At 45.9% G+C, this 22,462-nt stretch overlaps 1 protein-coding gene and 1 long non-coding RNA gene across 6 annotated transcripts in view; one reads left to right on the top strand and one right to left on the bottom strand.

Moving 5' to 3' along the window:
- Positions 1–22,462, bottom strand: part of LOC141154018 (uncharacterized) — a 223,861-nt gene that overhangs the window by 41,807 nt on the left and 159,592 nt on the right. For all 4 annotated transcript variants that reach the window (XR_012247381.1, XR_012247384.1, XR_012247383.1 and 1 more), the window contains exon 2: positions 12,604–12,694. This is a non-coding gene — a long non-coding RNA (uncharacterized lncRNA). The remainder of the gene's footprint in view (positions 1–12,603; positions 12,695–22,462) is intronic.
- LOC141154014 (sodium/potassium-transporting ATPase subunit alpha-2) overlaps positions 1–22,462 on the top strand; it is a 36,188-nt gene that overhangs the window by 10,366 nt on the left and 3,360 nt on the right. For both annotated transcript variants that reach the window (XM_073639397.1, XM_073639396.1), the window contains exons 3-21: positions 1,528–1,632; positions 1,871–1,930; positions 4,481–4,684; positions 4,771–4,884; positions 5,549–5,683; positions 5,820–5,937; positions 7,567–7,835; positions 7,930–8,128; positions 8,805–8,914; positions 9,008–9,142; positions 9,354–9,543; positions 9,626–9,801; positions 9,984–10,120; positions 11,487–11,637; positions 11,784–11,952; positions 18,511–18,665; positions 18,993–19,116; positions 21,645–21,790; positions 22,316–22,446. In XM_073639397.1, the coding sequence (XP_073495498.1) occupies positions 1,528–1,632; positions 1,871–1,930; positions 4,481–4,684; positions 4,771–4,884; positions 5,549–5,683; positions 5,820–5,937; positions 7,567–7,835; positions 7,930–8,128; positions 8,805–8,914; positions 9,008–9,142; positions 9,354–9,543; positions 9,626–9,801; positions 9,984–10,120; positions 11,487–11,637; positions 11,784–11,952; positions 18,511–18,665; positions 18,993–19,116; positions 21,645–21,790; positions 22,316–22,446 (2,828 nt within the window). The remainder of the gene's footprint in view (positions 1–1,527; positions 1,633–1,870; positions 1,931–4,480; positions 4,685–4,770; positions 4,885–5,548; positions 5,684–5,819; positions 5,938–7,566; positions 7,836–7,929; positions 8,129–8,804; positions 8,915–9,007; positions 9,143–9,353; positions 9,544–9,625; positions 9,802–9,983; positions 10,121–11,486; positions 11,638–11,783; positions 11,953–18,510; positions 18,666–18,992; positions 19,117–21,644; positions 21,791–22,315; positions 22,447–22,462) is intronic.

Genomic DNA, 22,462 nt, shown 5'->3' with positions numbered 1-22,462 from the left:
GTAATGACCATGGTCCTGGTCAAACTTGGTTTTAGGAAATGTTTGGTCTACCTGAGCTTGGATCATCTCCAAACAGACATTTATAACCTATACTAAGGTTATAGTCAATGTATCTGGTGGGAAACCAAGCTTTAATAACCTAGGTTTTGATCATAGTGGTCACACTTATTTTTAGAAAACATTTGGTCTACTGGAAATTGCATCACCACCAATCAAACAATTGAGAAGTTCTATGGATGTTATTGATGTATCCAGTAGGAAAACAACCTTTAATGACTAGTGTCCTGATCAGAGCGCTGGTCAGGCCATGTCCAGTCTTCATTCATAGTCCGAGTGTTTACGACATTATTTGTCATTCCGATAGATGACCTCCACCTTGTCTCAAGACAACAATCGCAGTTACCGTACCCAAGAGAGATCCGAAGACTTGTATGTTGTCTATTTTCCCTCACATTCTCCACTTTGCAGATGACCATAAATATAGCTCCATCCAATGTCCTAATCAGAATACTGGTCTGATCAGACGTAGGTTTTAGTAAACAGTTGGTCTAACTAAAGGATAGACTTCAACCATAGATTTGGTCATAATTGTCTGATTGGTTATGTTGTCAACCTATCTGGTGTGAAAACAACCAGTGTTACGATCAGAGTAATGGTCAGAACAGGACCAGACTTCATTTTTGGTCCAAGTTTTTACGACAATACTTGAGATTCTGCTATTTAACCTCCCACCTTTTCTCCAGACAACATAATTGCAGTTGCCATACCCAAGAGAGCCTACTGTGTTGTCCCTAGTCCCTCCGCTAGTGCCCCACAATGAAGATGACATAGTTTGCCCATAGTCTTGAGCAGGTGTAATCTTCACTCTTCTATTTGAACAGCATGTGAGCAGAGGAAAAGCTCCATCAAGTTAGATTTGTGCTCGATTACAGGGCGCGATGGGAGAGGTATTCGGAATGTAGGTCGAAAGTAAAAACAGGAGACTGGATGATACCGGACCACTGGTCTTGTGTAGACCACTTCTTGTTCACATAGTTCCACTGTTATGTTCACAATCTAAGCTTCTTGTTTCTAAATTTTTTGTTAGCTCCAAAATACACAGAGGTGATCACCCAATTCTCATGACCGATCCCACCACCTCAGACTATTTCAGTCCCACAATAGTCATGTTCTCACAGAACAAGCTGTCCTTGTGGAATTAGAACTGTAGGTCAGAGGCGTGAACTGACCTCGGGGCATGAACTAGAGGTGTGACCCCTACATCCAGGAGACCTAAAATAGCTAAACTAAACACAGCTGGTAAAGCTATAAATCCTTCTGTATGTGATATGGAGTATGCTGCTATAACCTGGGCAGCTTCTAGTATTCTCTTGCTCTCTACATAGTTATAGCTGGTATGAGGTAAGCTTTTTTGGTCTTTACTCTTGGTGTACATAATATTTTTTTATCTTGTCCTCTGCACGTACACTGCATGGTCTGGGAACCTTACAGTCAATATCACCGTTCTTCCAACATCTCACTTTGCAGGAGGGTCGGGAGTACTCGCCCGCTGCGACCAATGCAGACAATGGAGGGGGCAAGAAGAAGCAGAAGGAGATGGAAATGGATGAGCTCAAGAAGGAAGTTACTATGGTGAGAACTACCCGACTTGTGATACTTAACGGTGCAAGAGTAGAATGTAATCATGCCCCCGGTGGTAATTTGTGGTACTACAGTCTATAATTTTCCATGAACAGGACAATAGTTGTTACACTAGTGATTAGATGGACTAGTATCTAGATAAACTCTCTTTACAAGTATGTGCACTCCTCCGCACAACTTGTCCAATGTTTTCAGTTGCCTTTGTAAATAAGTTACACTTTTTCGGCAGGATGACCACAAACTTTCACTCGAAGAGTTGGCACGGAAATATGGCACCGACCTTGCCAAGGTAAGAATACGTGGTAAAAATTATTAATCCTACTGTAAATTAGTATTTCCTAATTACAGTGCTGCAGGCTTATGTTTGACAAGTTTGCTTTAATATTCAAAGGGACCTTTAACCTTACTAGACCCCCTTTAAATGACAGCCAAACTTGCAGATGTCTTAACAATACTAGATCCTGAGAGTAACTATTGGTGGACAGATAATGTTGCATATGGCCCCACTCTTCATGCCCCTATCTTGCTTTGTGACTGGGCAACGGCATACTTCATAAGTTGTCAGGTCCCTCAGCTGTCTGGTGGCGAGTGAACCTGCCTCTGCCGAGCGGCCCTGCCCCTGCCGAGCGGCCCTGCCCCTGCCCAGCGGCCCTGCCCATGCCGAGCGAGCCTGCCCCTACCGAGCGGCCCTGCCCCTGCCGAGCAGCCCTGCCCCTGCCGAGCGGCCCTGCCCCTGCCGAGCGGCCCTGCCCCTGCCCAGCGGCCCTGCCCCTGCCGAGCGGCCCTGCCCCTGCCCAGCGGCCCTGCCCATGCCGAGCGAGCCTGCCCCTGCCGAGCGGCCCTGCCCCTGCCGAGCGGCCCTGCCCCTGCCGAGCCGCCCTGCCCCTGCCGAGCGGCCCTGCCCCTGCCGAGCGGCCCTGCCCCTGCCCAGCGGCCCTGCCCCTGCCGAGCGGCCCTGCCCCTGCCCAGCGGCCCTGCCCATGCCGAGCGAGCCTGCCCCTGCCGAGCGGCCCTGCCGAGCGGCCCTGCCCCTGCCCAGCGGCCCTGCCCCTGCCCAGCGGCCCTGCCCCTGCCGAGCGGCCCTGCCTCTGCCCAGCGGCCCTGCCCCTGCCCAGCGGCCCTGCCCCTGCCGAGCGGCCCTGCCCCTGCCCAGCGGCCCTGCCCATGCCGAGCGAGCCTGCCCCTGCCGAGCGGCCCTGCCGAGCGGCCCTGCCCCTGCCGAGCAGCCCTGCCCCTGCCGAGCGGCCCTGCCCCTGCCGAGCGGCCCTGCCCCTGCCCAGCGGCCCTGCCCCTGCCGAGCGGCCCTGCCCCTGCCCAGCGGCCCTGCCCATGCCGAGCGAGCCTGCCCCTGCCGAGCGGCCCTGCCCCTGCCGAGCGGCCCTGCCCCTGCCGAGCCGCCCTGCCCCTGCCGAGCGGCCCTGCCCCTGCCGAGCGGCCCTGCCCCTGCCCAGCGGCCCTGCCCCTGCCGAGCGGCCCTGCCCCTGCCCAGCGGCCCTGCCCATGCCGAGCGAGCCTGCCCCTGCCGAGCGGCCCTGCCGAGCGGCCCTGCCCCTGCCGAGCGGCCCTGCCCAGCGGCCCTGCCCCTGCCCAGCGGCCCTGCCCCTGCCGAGCGGCCCTGCCTCTGCCCAGCGGCCCTGCCCATGCCGAGCATCCACACATTTCTGTGAACTCTAAAATCCTCTGACATTGCTGGCCAAAAGTGACTTAGCCGAACCAGTAGTGCCAACAGTCCTGCTTCTCTACACAAAACAATTTTTAGGAGGGCAGTGGTGGTGGTGTGGGGTTAGAGGCAATGTTCGGTCTTCATTACTTGGGTAAGACCACTGGTATAGTGTGAGGGCTCCAAATGTAATGGGGGATGAAATATTTTTTTTTAGTTTTGTTATTAAATAATTAAAAAAACATTTTTGTTTATAACAATAGTCCTAGTTCCAACTTTTGCCCTAACTCTTAACTGCTCATATCTGTCTGTTTGCTTCCTATGCAGGGCGCAGTAGCCAATACCAAACTTATCTTGACAGGTTCGCTCTACACAGACATCGGCTAGACAGATGAGTGCTGAGTGCTTAAGAGACAAGGGCTAGGGTTAGAGTAAAGGATAGGAGAAGAGCTAAGGATAGGGCTATTGTAATTTTGCCAAAAAGATGAGAAAACTTAAGGCCAAATTGCAAACAACAAGTAGTAGATCAGTATTACAATAAAATATAATAACTTTATTGTGGTGGGGATGTGACTCCATTAATGATGAATCGCTGCCACATAACAGCAAGCAGCCTGCCGCTCAGGCAGAGATCTGTGTGAGCCGATCACATGCCCCAATTATCTCACATTGTGACTTCGTGTCCGTACATCCCACCGCACAATATCCTAAGCCACCACATTACACCCTGCATCACCGGAGAGGAGGACACACCACTGGGTGAATACGAGAATGATAGACAAATCGACTAATTGCTGCTATAGAGCATCCAAGGAAAATTAAAGAACCTCTCGCCAGGTGAAAGGTGTCTGGCTTTGGTCTTATATATACACAGCGGAAATAAAATGCTAAGTGTTTTCATTTTTAAAATCCACCATATGGTTCCAGAGATATGGGCCATTTTATTTAGTGCAGCCACAATGGTAATTTTTATGGTCTTTACAAGAGGGCGTTTCTTACAGGATTCTCTAAGAGTGTGTATTTGGGCTGCATCATTACCCTATAAGCTCTACAAGTGAGCTCTATTCACTTTTTTCTAGAAATATCTCATAATCTGGCTTTTATCAATGTCAGATTGATAATTTTAGCTATTTTATACTTTTTCACCAAGCTTTTTCTTGCCTTGCTGACTTCTCACAGGGTCACACAAACACTCGTGCTGCGGAAATCCTGGCACAAGATGGCCCCAATGCTCTCACACCTCCTCCTACCACCCCAGAATGGGTAAAGTTTTGCCGGCAGCTGTTTGGTGGATTCTCCATCTTGCTGTGGATTGGAGCCATTCTTTGCTTCCTCGCTTATGGAATCCAAATTGCCATGGAGGACGAGCCCATCAATGATAATGTTAGTATCATCCACTTGTCGGGGCATGGTTTTGGCTACACTTTCTGAGACCTCTTTCGTGACTAGTCTCTTCTTCTTTTCCTTAGCTCTATCTGGGGGTGGTCCTGGCTGCCGTAGTCATTGTCACTGGATGCTTCTCTTACTACCAAGAAGCAAAAAGTTCCAAGATTATGGACTCCTTCAAGAATATGGTGCCACAGGTAATGGACTGGTTAGTGGAGACCCCTCAGTTTGATATATGTCTCTTCAAAGATTCAAAATTTGTTCTGACCTTTATATCCTGAAAAGAATTAAGTTTCTGTGGCAATTTCTACCTCCGCAGACAATATGGCTATGCTCCTGGGATATATGCCGTAGACTGGAAGAAGGGAAGAAGTTGTCATTTTGGATTGGTTTTCTTCATGGGGGTCAGATGGATGGACCTCCATTTGAAGTATCCAAGTCAGACCAATCAACTCTAGGCTTGACTTGGAGTTCTTTAGTAGAATATCCATCCAATGACCTGGCAGTGATTAAGACTTAGACATCACCAAGCCTCATGGTTTTTGTCTACACCCATGAAAAGGGAAGGACAAAGTTGTCTTAGCTTAGTCAAAATGATAGGACCACAAAATCCTTACTACCTTTCTCTAAGATCAGTTGACCTAGTAATGGCTTTCCACCAAGATGCTAGCCGATAAGAGAGTGACTGACCAACTTGGGATGGTCTTGTGTTTGCTCTAGACCTTGGGGCATTCTTACATCCTACAAAAAGGCATCAGCCCATGTTTTCAATGGTAAATCTCCAGGCCAAGTGAGTAAAATAAAGCTTTAAGACGATGATTAGTAACTATGTGTCTAAAATTTCGCTTTGTGTTCCTCCAGCAAGCTCTTGTAATTCGCGAAGGGGAGAAGCTCCAGATTAATGCAGAAGCCGTTGTCGTTGGGGATCTGGTGGAGATCAAAGGAGGAGATCGAATTCCTGCAGACATTAGGATTATCTCATCTCACGGGTGCAAGGTACCTCCACTCACACCACGTTCATCACTAGAGTCATGTGGGATGTTCTGAGTGCCAGAAAGTTCCAGCAGCCATTGAAGAGGCTCAGGGTCTTCTATCGGTCTTAGAATATTTTTTGTGATCTTTTCCCCGCCAGGTGGACAACTCCTCATTGACCGGAGAATCAGAACCTCAGACACGCTCTCCAGAATTCACCCATGAAAACCCTCTAGAGACAAGAAATATCTCCTTCTTCTCAACCAACTGTGTGGAAGGTAAGAATGAAAATGACTCCTACTTGAGAAATCAATATTACAGATTGACCTATGGTACCTCAATATGGTGGCTGTAAGTAAAAAAGATTGTTTAAAAAATGTTGGTTCTATGTGGAGAAAAGAGTCCATTGAATCACCTGGTCAACCCAAATGAGTGAGCTTCCATATTTATATGGTTCCCCATCAAGTTAAGAGAATGAGGCACTCACCCAATAACTTCTTAAAGGGCGTTATCTACTGTGGATAGTCCCTATTACTTAATGTGTTCAGTTTTCACAATTCCTTCACAGGAAGAGTAAAGTATTACATACTGTCCATCTAAATGAATAGGTTGTAATGCAGTAAAAGACCTCCAGAGAAAGATTCTTTTTATTTCAACTCTCCACTCTGGCCAATAATTGAGGGTTCTGAACAGATGACCCATTCAGAGTTCCCTAGTAGGGTTAATGGCAGTGTTTTCTAAACTGGAAAGTCCCTAAATTATCAGCTTCCAGACTAAACCTCAAAATTAGTAGATCCCTTAACCTTAAACTCAGACTCGTGAAAACTTCAATTACACCCCTGGCTGGACCCTTAAATTTTCTTACCTAGATCTCTAAATTACCAAACCCCAGACCAGATCCAAAATTTAAAGTTAAAAGGGTATTCCAATTTACCAGCCCCTCCAAATAAGACCCCAAATTAATATTACTCATTAGCCTTAAATTATGGGAACCTAAAATTGTCATACGTTACCTTTAAAGTAACCCAGACCAGATCCCTCGCGTTTTGAGTCCACAAAGATGTAAATTATTAAACTATTCTTCAAAACTGTCATGGCCCAAACCCATAAATTTGCCAAACTCAGACCAGACTCCTAAATTATCATACCTGCAATCTTAAGTTCAGAACCCAAACAAGACATCAAATTTTCACATCCTAATTTACAGACCTCTAAATTATTAGACCTCAGAACAGGCCAGTAAATTTTCTCATCGTAGACAAGACCCCTAAATTATCATACCCTTTGTCTTTAAATTACAAGACCCCGAAACAGACCCCAAAATGATCATACTTATTCTAAATCAGAAGTGAGACCAGACTCCTAAATTATCATACTTTTTGCTATTAAATTAGAATATCCAAAATCCTAACCCTAAATTATTAGACCCCTAAATTACCATACCTAAACCAGACTCCTAAGCTGACATACTCCTTTTCACTTTAAATGATCAGATATCCCCCTGCCCCCCAATTTCCGTCCCCAGACCAGTCCTTTAAATTTTCAGTCCTTAGACCAGACCCCTAAATTATTAGAACTCGGTAATAGACTCCCAAATGATCAGACCTAAGATTAGACTCCCTAATTACCTTACTTCTAAGACCTTAGATGAGGCAGACTCCATCACCCTCAAATCAGACCCCACCATACGTACCAGTCTCATTCTCAATAGGTCCTCTTGACTTTAGGCACTAATTCCCCCTAATTCCTGATACTGCCTAGTGTGAGCACATTGTGTGCCAGGCCACCCGAGACTGCACATCCCATAGCATATGATATAGTTGGTAGTTTTGTCCCTGGTAATGTGGCCCCCTTTGCTCATGAGACAAAAGATCTTGAATCACTCATATTTCCTTCTTTATTTGTAGGGACAGCTCGGGGTATTGTCATAGCAACAGGAGATCGCACAGTAATGGGCCGTATTGCCACTCTGGCTTCAGGCCTGGAAGTAGGCCGCACTCCTATCGCCATGGAGATAGAGCACTTCATCCACATCATCACGGGAGTGGCTGTCTTCCTTGGTGTTTCCTTTTTCGTACTTTCCCTGATTCTTGGCTACTCTTGGTTGGAAGCCGTAATATTTCTTATTGGTATTATAGTAGCTAATGTGCCCGAGGGTCTCCTGGCCACAGTCACGGTGAGGTGTAGACCTCTGTAGTCACTATTAAATAATATAGATGTGAAATAACAAGCTCAGTCGTATTTTGGTATCTTACATGGCTTCCTCATAGGTGTGCTTAACCCTGACTGCTAAGAGGATGGCTCGTAAGAATTGCCTTGTGAAGAACCTGGAAGCTGTGGAGACTTTGGGATCTACGTCAACAATCTGCTCCGATAAGACAGGAACCCTGACACAGAACCGAATGACCGTGGCACATATGTGGTTTGACAACCAAATTCATGAGGCGGACACCACAGAGGACCAGTCAGGTTTGAGAAGATACTTGGTCATCACTTGAGGCTGGGACAACCCATAATATCAGTCGCCATTCTTTGGTTGGGGTCAGGGGTGGATTATCCATAAAGATACTGCAGGATCCTGGGCTCCCTAGCCTAATTGTAAGGGTCATGCAGACCAAGGGGTTTCTTTACATCCCAAAACTCCAGTAAAATGGCATCCTTCTTGTGTGTGGTGATGACCTCTTTGGACATCTTCCCTTCTGGTCGCATATTGTTGACATAAAATAATCTGATACTGAGCATTTTCAGTAGAAGAAAATTAAACTTTGATTTACTGGAGGTATTGATGGACAGTGTATACTGTTAATAGCTGGTGCATAACTTGGTAAGCTTCAGGAATTGATACGTATGGCAGCAAACTACTTGTGGGAAACGCTTTCATCACGTGTTCATGGTTGACTTAGGTCCTCCATACTTCAAGTTATACTTCTAACTTCAACCCTATGTAACACAGTATCTATGTCCCTGCCTGGCAAACCCAGTCTTCTTTCGCTAATGCTTCCACGTCTGGCTAATACATTGCCACAGCCCCACATCTTCTCCATTGCTATCTTGGGGTCCTCACAAATCCACAGCTTTACCTTCCTGGGCTCTCGGCTCCATACCCTCTCTTCTTTAAATGATCACCACTTGTTTTGCCTTTTAGGAGCCACCTTTGATAAGCGATCTCCTACTTGGACCGCTCTGTCTCGAATTGCCGGACTTTGTAACCGTGCCGTGTTTAAAGTGGGTCAGGAAAAGATTCCCATCTCCAAGGTGAGGTGTTAATAAAAGGTTTGATATGAAATGGATAAATTATTGGAGCTACTCAGACCAGTGACTGATCCTTGTCATATTATCTGTGTGTAGCGGGACACCGCTGGGGATGCATCTGAGTCTGCTCTCCTGAAGTGTATCGAGCTTTCCTGTGGTTCAGTGAGGAAGATGAGAGATAGGAACCCGAAAGTGGCAGAGATCCCCTTCAACTCGACCAACAAATATCAGGTTAGTGGCTGATGCAAACGGAAACATTACTGGGTCAGACCTGATGATACACCAAGATTCTAAGATATGGTGCCATGAGGCATACTCTGAACATACAGTAAGATCTAGATATCTAATTTCATGCCTTGAAGATGACCAGTGGTGGTCCACTACACACAGGATGTAGTTTGGGCTATTACCTCACAAAATGTTGTTTTTCTTACTTCTACAGTTATCTGTTCATGAACGTGAGGACAGTCCTGATAGTCACCTGCTGGTCATGAAGGGGGCGCCCGAAAGAATCCTGGACCGCTGCTCGTCCATTATGTTACACGGAGAGGAACAACTTCTGGACGAGGAGATGAAAGAAGCCTTCCAAAATGCCTACTTTGAGCTGGGAGGACTGGGCGAAAGGGTCTTGGGTATACATATTTGATTTTACTGACTTAACAAGAACACAAAGTTAGAAATGCCCACTTTATGACTTTACTTTATTTCCTCTAGGGTTCTGCCACACTCATATGCCCGCTGACAACTTCCCACGTGGATTTAAATTTGACACCGATGAAATTAACTTCCCCATCACCAACCTGTGCTTCATAGGGCTCATCTCTATGATAGATCCGCCCAGGGCTGCTGTACCAGATGCTGTTGGCAAGTGCCGCAGTGCTGGCATCAAGGTAAACTTCTCAGAAAAACTGAACACATGGTGGTACTTCATAGGGCAATATACTGGTGTGGCCACTAAGGTGGTTGTACAGATAACGACCTACTCATTGGTGGACCCTACCAGTAGACAAGAGGCACATGAGCCTGTAGAAGTGACCTTTTGTCTCAAAACATTGATGCACATATTTTCCAGGTCATCATGGTAACTGGAGACCATCCCATTACTGCCAAAGCAATTGCCAAAGGTGTTGGTATCATCTCCGAAGGAAATGAGACGGTAGAAGACATTGCGGATCGGCTTAACATCCCAGTAAGCCACGTCAATCCCAGGTGAGACATACTCGAGCGTTCACTGAACAGTCTGCAGTGCAATAAGGGATGTGACCTCCAGGGTGCAATACAGGATTTGACCACCAGTATGCAGTACAGGGTATCACCATGAGGGAGCACGGCAGTGCCATACATGGTCTGACCACCAGATGGCGGTGCCGTACAGGGGCTGACCACCAGGCGGTGGTGCCGTGCAGGGGCTGACCACCAGGCGGTGGTGCCGTGCAGGGGCTGACCACCAGGCGGCGGTGCCGTACATGGGCTGACCACCAGGCAGTGGAGCCGTACATGGGCTGACCACCAGGCGGCGGTGCCGTACAGGAGCTGACCACCAGGCGGCAGTGCCTTACAGGAGCTGACCACCAGGCGGCGCTGTACAGGGGCTGACCACCAGGCTGCGGCGCCGTATAGGGGCTGACCACCAGGCGGCGCCGTACAGGGGGCTGACTACCAGGCGGCGGTGCCGTACAGGGGGTGACCACCAGGCGTCGGTGCCGTACAGGGGGTGACCACGATGTCTGAACGGTTTTATATTACGTTTATGGAGCTGATTAAGAATATGACTTCGGTTTTGCTAGATTGGCGCTAGTTTCTGAGATGTTTAATAGTTAATCAATTAATTACAGTAGAATTCTGGCTTCAAAAAGTGACTTATATAGCATTGTAGGCCTACAAATTGAATTACAAAACAATTATATGGAATATTTCATTACCTAAGTCACTGATAAAGAGTCAAAAGACAAAAAGCTATTGCATTTGTTATCACACACAAGTCGCATTGGAGGAATGCATTATTTTTATCAGGGCTGTGGAGTCGGTAAGCCAAACCTCCAACTCCTCAATTTCCATGACACTGACTCCCTCATACACGGCTCATGTTTAAGTGATAAATTTACTGTAGCACAGATTCATCTCAGCCAAAAGTCCAGACCCTGAGATCAGGAATAGGACAGACATTTATAGGACATTTCATAACTTTACCAAATTCTTATGAAAAAAATATTCCCCACAAACTGCATTGAACTACTGAACCCAATTTATTATGTATTTTAGGAGTCAGAGTTGGTCCATTTTATACTGACTCCAGCAAAATGGACACCGACTCCGACTCAACAGCCCTAATTTTTATGGATGAATTATCTCAAAACCTAGAACCAATTCATCAAAAGTAATGGGATTTTTTAATTCAGCACCCACAAAATACCCTAAATCCATTCAAAAAAACCTTGGCACCTGAAAAACATTTTTTTGGGTAGACCTGTGAGCTATCAGCCACTCCACCAGGAGTTGTTTCCAATCACTGGTATTGGTATGTTACATTATATAGACGACGTCTGTAATATAAACAACTTTTTTATCTTTGCAGGGAAGCCAAAGCTTGTGTGGTCCACGGCTCGGACCTGAAGGACATGACCTCGGAGCAGCTGGATGACATACTGAAGAACCACACAGAGATCGTATTCGCTCGGACGTCGCCACAGCAGAAGCTGATCATAGTGGAGGGTTGTCAGAGACAGGTGAAGTGTGGAGGACGGGAACTTTAAGTCACATTTTTGGCAACTGACCTTCACAAGATCCCATGTTCCAATGTTATTCAGGACCCTCATAATGTCCAAATTTATGGGGTGCCAGCAACCCATGCTTAGTATTCTCTCCTCCGCAGGGCGCTATAGTGGCTGTGACAGGAGATGGTGTCAATGACTCTCCAGCCCTGAAGAAGGCAGATATCGGGGTGGCCATGGGCATAGCAGGGTCCGACGTCTCCAAGCAAGCTGCAGACATGATCCTCCTGGATGATAACTTTGCTTCCATTGTGACCGGAGTGGAGGAAGGTTTGTAAGATCACAATCCATGAAAAATAATGAGCAGCTGATAGCAGGGTACAATTGACTACATTTAGGAAATGAAGATTAGAGCCCCCTTTAAAGAAATCGGGGCCAAGTATACAATGTCCTATCGGTGTCCGCAAGTTGGTACAATTGACCGATTGGCATCTTTCAGCCACACCTGACATTCCCCAGCCCATGGATTTGTGATTAGCTGCCAGTACTCCATCTTATGATGGAACATCCCAGTGTCACGCACAAAAAAACCTGCTGGAAATCTTACACTCTGGGAGGTTTCGGGAGGCTTTCACAACCCTGGGAAAATTTCCCATTTTTTTCCAAGGGTCGAGGAGATTTCCCATTTTTCTGGGAGCCTCCCTTACACCTTGGAAGGGTTGAAAAATATGTCTAAAGTGCAGAGGTGTAGCTAGGGGATCAGCTCAGGTGAGGCGAAACTTCTGAGTGGGCCCTGGTTACAACTATGGTGACGCACCCCAATTGTGGTTATAGGGAAAGCCCAGCAGATGACAAGGCTGAAAATATATCTTTATACAAAGAACAGAACTGATATTACCGCCATACAGTGACATATAGTGGTAGATACCAGTCCTGCAGACCATACAAGTTATTACTGTAGTTATATATTGAATGACTTACAGCTCACGTTCTTTCTGATGGAGTCATTCACTTTTCCCGTCTTTTCCATCTGGCCCAGACCAACATGACAACTTCTCCAACCACAACTTGTCTGCAGAGATTACAACAAAGACACATTTATTAATATTATTATTTATTATTATAGTGCCATTTATTCCCTGGCGCTTCACATGTCACAGGGGTATACATAGCAAACAACAAGTACGATAATCTTAGACAATAGAAGTCTCCGATTGGTACAGAAGGAGAGAAGACACTGCCCACGAGGGCTCACAATCTACAAACATCTGACTTCTCACATTTCCATCCCTGTCCCCATGTATCCCCAACCTGAACAAGCTCCTCATGCTGCTGATACCCCAATACTGAGCCGCTGCTGCCGTATGTGTCCCTATTACTGCACCTGCTGTGTGCCACAAAAAAAGGACTCTTCTTAGTGCCCCACATTGTAAAGGGTACAATGGTGGGCATTACTAAGTAAAATGTCTCCTTTGTGCCCTCAAGATGATAAAATTGCCCCCTAGAAAATAGTAATGCCCTTTGCAAATGCCATAAAATACAGTGTCCACATTTTGCCTCTAGAAAGTAATAATGCCCTCTCTGTGCCCCTTTGACGGTCACAATATCCTGAGTCCCCCCTATAACAGTAATGCTTCTTAAGTGCCAACTTAACATTTAATAATATCCCCTGAGTCTCTCCATCTACAGTAATAATATTTTCTGAGTCCTCCCATGTAAAGCTCCCTAATGCACAATATAATTGGACCACAGATCCCCTATGCACAGTAAGGTGGGCACACAGCTCCTCTATGCACAGTATGGTGGGCCCACTGCTCCCCTATGCACAGTATGGTAGTCCCTCAACTCCCCCATGCACAGTAAGGTGGGCACACAGCTCCTCTATGCACAGTATGATGGGCCCACAGCTCCCCTATGCACAGTATGGTAGTCCCTCAGCTCGCCTATGCACAGTATGGTGGGGCAACAGTTCCTCTATGCACAGTAAGGTGGGCACACAGCTCCTCTATGCACAGTATGGTGGTCACATAGCTCCCCTATGCACAATATGGTGGACGCACAGCTTCCCTATGCACAGTGTGTTCTCACTGCTTCCTGAAAACACAGTAAACTGATACCCTCACACTGTATAATGGCCCTCACATTAGCTCCTACACTATATAATGGCTCCCACAGTAGCCCCCACAAGTAGGATGTACCCCTCAGTAGCCCCTAAACTGTATAATGACCCCACAGTGTATGATGACCCCCTCACACTGTATAATGGCTCCACATTAGCTCCCACACTGTAAAATGGACCTTACACTGTATGACAGACCCTTCAGTAGTCCCCACACTTTGATGGCCTTCCACAGTAGTCCCCACACTTTATAAAGGCCTCTACAGTGGTTCCTACACTTTGAGGGCCCCCAACTGTATAAGGCCCCCACATTAGCTGTCACACTGTATAATGGCACACACAGTAGACCCCAAACTGTATAATGGCCCCAAATTAGCTGCCACACTATTCAATGGCTCCCACAGTAGTACCCGAACAGTATAATGGCCCCCACATTAGCTGTCACACTATATATAATGGCTCCCACAGTAGTACCCGAACAGTATAATGGCCCCCACATTAGCTGTCACACTATATATAATGGCTCCCACTGTAGTACCCGAACACTGTAATGGCCCCCACCTTAGCTGCCACACTGTATATTGGTCCCCACAATAGTACCAGAACAGTATAATGGCACCCACCTTAGATGCCACACTGTTTATTGGCCCCCACAATAGTACCCAAAAAGTATAATGGCACCCACATTAGCTGCCACACTGTATAATGGTTCCCACAGTAGTACCCAAACTGTAAAATGATCCCCACATTAGCTGCCACACTGTATATTGGCCCCCATAATAGTACCCGAAAAGTATAATGGCACCCACATTAGCTGCCACAATATATATAATGGCCCCCACATTAGCTGTCACACTGTATAATTGCACCCACAGTAGACCCCAAACTGTATAATGACCCCACATTAGCAGCCACACTATACAATGGCCCCCTCAGTAGTACCCGAACAGTATAATGGCCCCCACACTATCTGCCACACTATATATAATGGCCCCCACCTTAGCTGCCACACTGTATATTGGCCCCCACAATAGTACCCGAACAATAAAATGGCCCCCCACCCTAAGATGCCACACTGTATATTGGCCCCCACAATAGTACCCAAAAAGTATAATGGCACCCACATTAGCTGCCACACTATATAATGACTCCCACAGTAGCATCCGAACAGTATAATGGCCCCCACATTAGCTGCCACACTGTATAATGGCCCCCACAATAGTACCCTAACACCATAATGGCCCCACCTTAGCTGGCACACTGTATATTGGCTCCCACAATAGTACCAGAACAGTCTAATGGCCCCCACATTAGCTGCCACACTATATAATGGCCCCCACATTAGCTGCCACACTATACAACGGCCCCACAGTAGTACCCGAACAGTATAATGACCCCCACATTAGCTGCCACACTATATAATGGCCCCCACAGAAGCACCCAAACACTATAATGCCCTATCTTAGCTGCCACACTATATAATGGCCCCACATTAGCTGCCACACTATATAATGGCACCCACATTAGCTGCCACACTATACAACGGCCCCACAGTAGTACCCGAACAGTATAATGACCCCCACATTAGCTTCCACACTATACAATGGCCCCCACGGTAGTACCCGAACAGTATAATGTCCCCCACCTTTGCTGCCACACTGTATATTGGCTCCCACAATAGTACCCGAATAGTATAATCACCGTCAAATTACCTGCCACACTACATAATGGCCCCCACAGTAGTACCCGAACAGTATAATGGCTCCCACATTAGCTGCCAAAATATATAATGGCCCCCACAGATGTACCCGAATGGTATAATGGTCACCACACTCTGACCGCCTTCCACAGATGCCCTTACTGTGTATGAGGGGCCCCTCCCCCATTGTTTATGATGCCCCCATAGTCACATCACAAGTTTTATTTAAAATAAGAAGCATCACATACTCATCTAATCCAGGATCATGACAAGTCCACCTGCAAAGCGCTGCTGCACGCATAGGATGTCAAAGGCCCAGCATGGCGCGATGGCGTAAGTTCGCTGGGACTCAGATGTCCTGTGTGTGTGCCGTCGCTTCAGGCCCTGCATCATCCTGCCATTCTGTAGACCGCAGGCTTAAAGCGACCTGTAGTGGTCAGAATAGAGAGAGGTAGTGTAGGGAGACCATGTCTCCTCGCTCTTCCACAGGTGTCAACTATATCGATGAACTGCGCACGGCAATATAGTTAAGGGTAGCATAGATCTGGGGGGGGCTCCTCCAAGCGCGGGGCCTGGGGCGACCACACCCTCTGACCCCCTTGGTAGTTATGCTACTGCTATAGAAACAGAAGGGAGAGGAAATTAAAAATGGTTATGGCTTACCTGGTGAGGTGGTTTCTCAAAAATATGGGGTTAATAGCAGGGACCCGAGGAAACAATGCAGTGGAGCATGACTAGCTGTCCACTACTTGAACTGGTAGACCTGAATATACGGGATGGAAAATGGATCAACAGAGCTGGATATACTAGTGCACTAGATGCAGCAGAGATGGTGGTGCGAACAACACATAAATCGACAAGCAGGTCTGCAGGGAGCTTAATGTAGCAGAGCTGAGTGTGCGGACACCAACTTAAATGAGCAGTGCCAAGTAGACAAGGTTTAGTGTGTGGACCTCACCTTGACTCAGCAAAGAGGAGTAATGAGGCAGGCACCTTGGAGCAACGTTTAATGTGCAGACCATACACAGGAACAGCGGATTTGAGTAGGCAACTGGGCACCTTGCAGAGGGAAAGCTGAATGTGCAGATGGCACACAGGAACAGCTCAGGTGAGCGTGAAGTCAGGCACTGTTTGCAGCAGAGCACAGTGGGATATATGGTTAGACCCCGAGGACAGCACACATGGCAGTAGCATGCACCACTACTTGAATACTCATGCGGCATACAGCTGCCTCAGCGAGCCATAAAAGGCCTGGAATGCCGACTATAGTGCAGAGGCAGGAAGCAGAGCCAGGACAGGTAAGTACACAAGTCCAGACACCCTAAAAGTCCTGACTCTTCCTGATTTTTAAAGAATCAGAACTACACTGTGTTCCAAATTATTATGCAAATAATATTTTCTCAGATTTTCCCAAATTACCTATATGAATTGCAGTCATTGTAATTTTCCAGTCAAATAACTATTAGAGTACAATTGAAAGGTTTTTGTATAAACTGCCTATGATAACAGGATATTTTTAAAAAAATAAAAAACTCAAACTGCACTCAAAATGCATGTTCCCAATTATTATGCACAGCAGAGTTTTCAACCTTTTCATTTTAATAAAGACCAAAAAAATGGTCATTTTTGAAATTATAAGCATTAGCAGGTTATTACACACTGAAATCAAACAGTTTTCAACTCAAAACTTTATTCTAGGTGATGTTACATTTGCACATAGGACCCCTTGTTCGAAAGGAGCTTCTGAACTCTCTCGTCCATTGAATTTGTCAGATTTTGGATGGTTTCTGCTTCAATTGTTTTGCATGAGGACAGAATACCCTCCCAGAGCTGTTGCTTAGATGTGAACTGCCTCCCGCCATCATAGACACTCCTTTTGATGATGCTCCAGAGGTTCTCAATGGGGTTGAGGTCAGGGGAGCATGGATGCCACACCATAGTTTGTCCCCTTTTATGCCCATAGCAGCCAGAGATGCAGATGTGTTATGTGCAGCATGAGACGGGGCATTATCATGCATGAAATGATCTCGATGGTCCAGATGGATGGAGTGGAGGATGGCTGGTTGATGGACACCCCATGCAAACACGGCTACGGCGCTAACAAGGAGGAGGTGGAGTAATGTTTTGGCTGGAATCATGGGGAGAGAGATTGTCGGCCCTTTTAGGATCCCTGAAGGGGTAAAGATGAACTCCATAATGTATGTGGAGTTTCTCAAACAGCACTTCCTTCCATGGTTCAAGAAGAAGAACCGTGTATTCCGCAGCAAGATCATTTTCATGCATGATAATGCCCCATCTCATGCTGCACATAACACATCTGCATCTCTGGCTGCTGTGGGCATAAAAGGGGACAAACTTATGGTGTGGCATCCATGCTCCCCTGACCTCAACCCCATTGAGAACCTCTGGAGCATCATCAAAAGGAGTGTCTATGATGGCGGGAGGCAGTTCACATCTAAGCAACAGCTCTGGGAGGGTATTCTGTCCTCATGCAAAACAATTGAAGCAGAAACCATCCAAAACCTGACAAATTCAATGGACGAGAGAGTTCAGAAGCTCCTTTCGAACAAGGGGTCCTATGTGCAAATGTAACATCACCTAGAATAAAGTTTTGAGGTGAAAACGGTTTGATTTCAGTGTGTAATAACCTGCTAATGCTTATAATTTCAAAAATGACCATTTTTTTGTTCTTTATTAAAACGAAAAGGTTGAAAACTCTGCTGTGCATAATAATTTGGAACATGCATTTTGAGTGCAATTTGAGTTTTTTATTTTTTAAAAAATATCCTGTTATCATAGGCAGTTTGTACAAAAACCTTTCAATTGTACTCTAATAGTTATTTGACTGGAAAATTACAATGACTGCAATTCATATAGGTAATTTGGGAAAATCTGAGAAAATATTATTTGCATAATAATTTGGAACACAGTGTACAAGGAAGCTTGTCATGTGACCTCTGAGGTGAGGGAGGAGGTGGGCATAAGTCGCAATATGGGAAATAAATGCGCTCTCCTACTAATTGGTATGATGTTATTGTCCTTTTAAGTAATTTTTTATTTTTTTTTAAAGGACGTCTGATTTTTGACAACTTGAAAAAATCCATCGCATACACGCTGACCAGCAACATCCCGGAAATCACGCCATTTTTACTTTTCATCATCGCCAATATCCCTCTTCCTCTGGGCACAGTTACCATTTTGTGCATCGATCTGGGCACTGACATGGTGCGTATGTCTCCTTTCTCCCCTCATCAAGACTGATTTTAATGAGTTTTATTAAAAAAATCACACTATGATTTTTGTAATAAAGGTTATGTTTTAATAAGTCCGTATATGATTCAAATACTAGTTTGAGACCTTTTTGATGATCATTCTCTTTTTTTTCAAATTACTCTGATTTTAATGAGGCATCATTTTTCTTGAACCTTGTACCTCACTAATGTCAGACGTTGATAAATAGGGCTATTCCATCAAATACAGTCTCCAGCCATTAAATGACTACAGACCACATTACTGACTAGTCCCTTTTTCTTTTTCCCCTATCTGATCCAGGTACCTGCAATCTCCCTGGCGTATGAAGCTGCTGAAAGTGACATAATGAAGAGACAACCCAGGAACCCGCGGACTGACAAACTGGTGAATGAGCGTCTCATCAGCATGGCATACGGACAAATTGGTGGGTATAACTCTTGATTTTGACTACAGATGCAGTACCATTTATGACCACTGGATGGAGATGAAGACTACGCAAATTAAGACAGTTACTTCTTTTTAGAGGGAGAAAACGAGGCTTTTTATTAACTCCTTGATTAGGATTTCAGAAAATCACTTATAGGGTGTAAAGGCGCCTCTAACTGAGCGTTATCGGTGAAAAATCTGGCGAACTGACAGTTTCCCTTTAAATCGCTATTCGGGCTGTTTCAGACGTTATTCCCCTTTTAAGAAGCCACTTCCATTGCGTGCTACGTACGGGCATCTGTGGTCCACAGGTCTAGATGTGTCTGTTCTCCCGCAGTAGTGACTCTGCACAGGACACGACGCTTTATTTATTCATTACAGCTGAACTGATTTCATTATTTAATCATCTGCCTTTTAATTGGAAGAAAAAAAGGCCAATTAGTTTCCAGGTCTGAGCGGAGGAGATTAATTGCTCTGTTTGAAGAGTGAAATTACAGATTCCAGCGGTTCAGTTTCGTGACAATCACAGTGCGGGAAGGGGGTGATCGCTGCGGATCTATGGCGGTAGGAATAGATTGCTCTGGAGTATTATGGGTAATGCATGGAGCTGATAACTAGTAAGGTCCATGATCCAGGACCCCTAGGAGTTCCTAAAAATACGTTTATGATCAGGGGTGGTCTTGCGTTAGATATTCTTTACTGTGGACACCTGTCATGTAGTGAACATATAATATTGTACAGGCTCCATTCACCCTGGCAGGTTTTCCAAAACTTCAACCCTAGGGACCCCCTGGGGAAAAAAAAATCTAGTTTGGGATGCCACTACTGATATTTGTTTTCAAGGGAAAGAAAGACCCTCTAAAATCCTCATCAGCCCCTAAAAAATTAATTCAGACCCAAGATCAGACGTGCAAAATTATTCAAACCCCAAACTACACACCTCAATAAGACTCCTAGGGTCAATTCTGATCTTAGACCAGACGCCTAAATCAGACTACAGACCAGACACAAAAATTCAGACCCCAGACCTCTAACTTAATTCCCCAGACCAAAAAATGAATGACTTAATCACTTCAGACATCTAAATGAATTGGACCCCAGATCAGAGCCCAGAATTAATACTAACGGGTACTTTCCTCTCTGGGCTTCAGCTCCTCTGACCTACAAAACTTTGGCCTGCACACAGGTCCTGATTCCAGTCAGTGGTGGCAGCACAACATCCCGACCAGTCCAAAACCACAAAATCTGTTGGGAAATCCTGTACTCAATGGTGCTCAAATCCCAGGGCCATGCATTAGCCTAACAGCACATAAAATGCAAATATAGTACACTGTAAACCAACACATACCGCCAGACAGTGCCCCATAACACATACTGCCATACCATACAACAGTCAAAGTGCCACATAAGACATACAGTGCCACACAATACACACCACCATACAAGACATACTGTCATAGTGCTACACAATATATGCTACCATATCATGCCATACCATTTACACGTCCATACAGTGCCTCACAAGACACACTGCCATCAGTGGCGTAATTAGAGTCCAATAGGCCCTAATGCAAAATGTGGACCTGGCCCCCCTCCGTGTTGGTCAGATGTATGGGCCCTTGTAGTGGTCTAGATCCTATAAAGACATACCTGTTCACCCCCCCCTCCCATTATGTAGTAATGTCCCCCATCCTGGGCCTCTTCTAGGTATATATGCCCCCCCATCCTGGGCCTCTTCCAGGTATATATGCCCCCCATCTTGGGGCTCTGCCAGGTATATATTCCCCCCGTTTTGCTTCTGCTTAAAAAAAAACACAACATTTTTTTTAGTTCTCTCCATTCGATCCTACGACGCGTGAGGGAAGGGGGGGTGTACTCATTTATGCTGAGCACTGTATACCGCTATACTATTCCAAACAACACATACATGAACACAATATATATACTGCCATTCATTAATTAACAGCCATTGGCTTGGTCTCGAGCCATGCAGACTTGATGAATGAACGCTCTATAGGAAGATTGATCTTGTGCAAGCCTAGATAGGTCCACCAGAGTCTTCTCCGCCGTTATCTTGATAATATCAAGCCACGGGGTTGCTGGTCTTTGGTCTTTGCCTTGTGCCTTCTATTCTTCCGACCATGATGTCCTTCTCCAGTGATTGCTCTCTTCGTATGAGTCCAAAGTAGGCAAGTCACAGCTTGGTGATCCTCTAATACCACCAGTGACCAAATAACATCTCCATACGATATGTAATCCAATAGCAGTGCTAAATATGGAAATAATTCTGCTATACCATGCATATTAGGGTTTGTACTGGTCAGAAGCCTCATGTGCCAGTTGTTCCCCTAAGGCTGGCAATTTCCCTGTGGTTCAACCCCAGTAGATGGGAAGAGAAACCACTTCTTAAAAGGGAAAGATGCCTTTTATGTCTACCAGTCAGAATTGGGAATAGTATTCACTTCAACTTTTGCATGATATGAATGTCTGGTTACGGTTACTTTGCCTCATCTGTTGACCCTACAGGTATGATCCAGGCTTTGGGTGGGTTCTTTACCTACTTTGTAATCCTGGCGGAGAACGGTTTCCTGCCCGCTCAGCTGCTGGGTATACGTCTGGACTGGGACGACCGGTCTAATAATGCCGTAGAAGACAGTTATGGGCAGGAATGGGTGAGTAGATACCTCCATACCTACATTGTGAGTGATACTTTCAGGGTTGTGCTAAGGAACTGAGACTGTCCCACTGATTTTCCAAATGATCTCACCAGCTGGATGACTTCCTTCTCTGGCCGATAATGGAGACATCACTGCTCTTCACCGGTGATGTCGCTGAATAGTCTCCGACAATGATCAGCAGATATGATCTTCTTAATACTTTCTGCTGGAACAGCAGTATTTTGAGGCAGCGGGTTGGTGCTGAAGTTTTTGGCCAGTCCAAGTGAGGTCAGCATCTAGATGACTTCCTTCTCAGGCGAATACTGGTGGCATCACTGGTGATGTCACATAATATATGAATTAGTCTGAGGGTCCCTGAGGAAGCAAGTACCAATACAAACAGATTCTCTGTGTCACCACAACCTGAGAAGACAAGGTTTGGGTGGTCTTAGGACTTCCTAGTGTTGTTAGAGCTTTTGTTGTTCACTATCCAAACTATGAGGTCTCTTCTATCACCAATCGCATGATTATTCTTTCCAGACCTATGAGCAGCGCAAAGTGGTGGAGTTCACGTGTCACACCGCATTTTTTGCCAGCATCGTGGTGGTCCAGTGGGCTGATCTGATCATCTGTAAGACCAGAAGGAACTCTGTCTTCCAGCAAGGCATGAAGTAAGAAGCTAACGGT

The sequence above is a fragment of the Phyllobates terribilis genome, unplaced genomic scaffold (assembly GCF_046119375.1).
Source record: "Phyllobates terribilis strain yellow unplaced genomic scaffold, ASM4611937v1 Scaffold_7__3_contigs__length_470593459, whole genome shotgun sequence".
Classification (NCBI taxonomy): domain Eukaryota; kingdom Metazoa; phylum Chordata; class Amphibia; order Anura; family Dendrobatidae; genus Phyllobates; species Phyllobates terribilis.
Note: the sequence above shows the minus strand (reverse complement) of the source record. Positions and strands in the feature narration are given on the sequence as shown.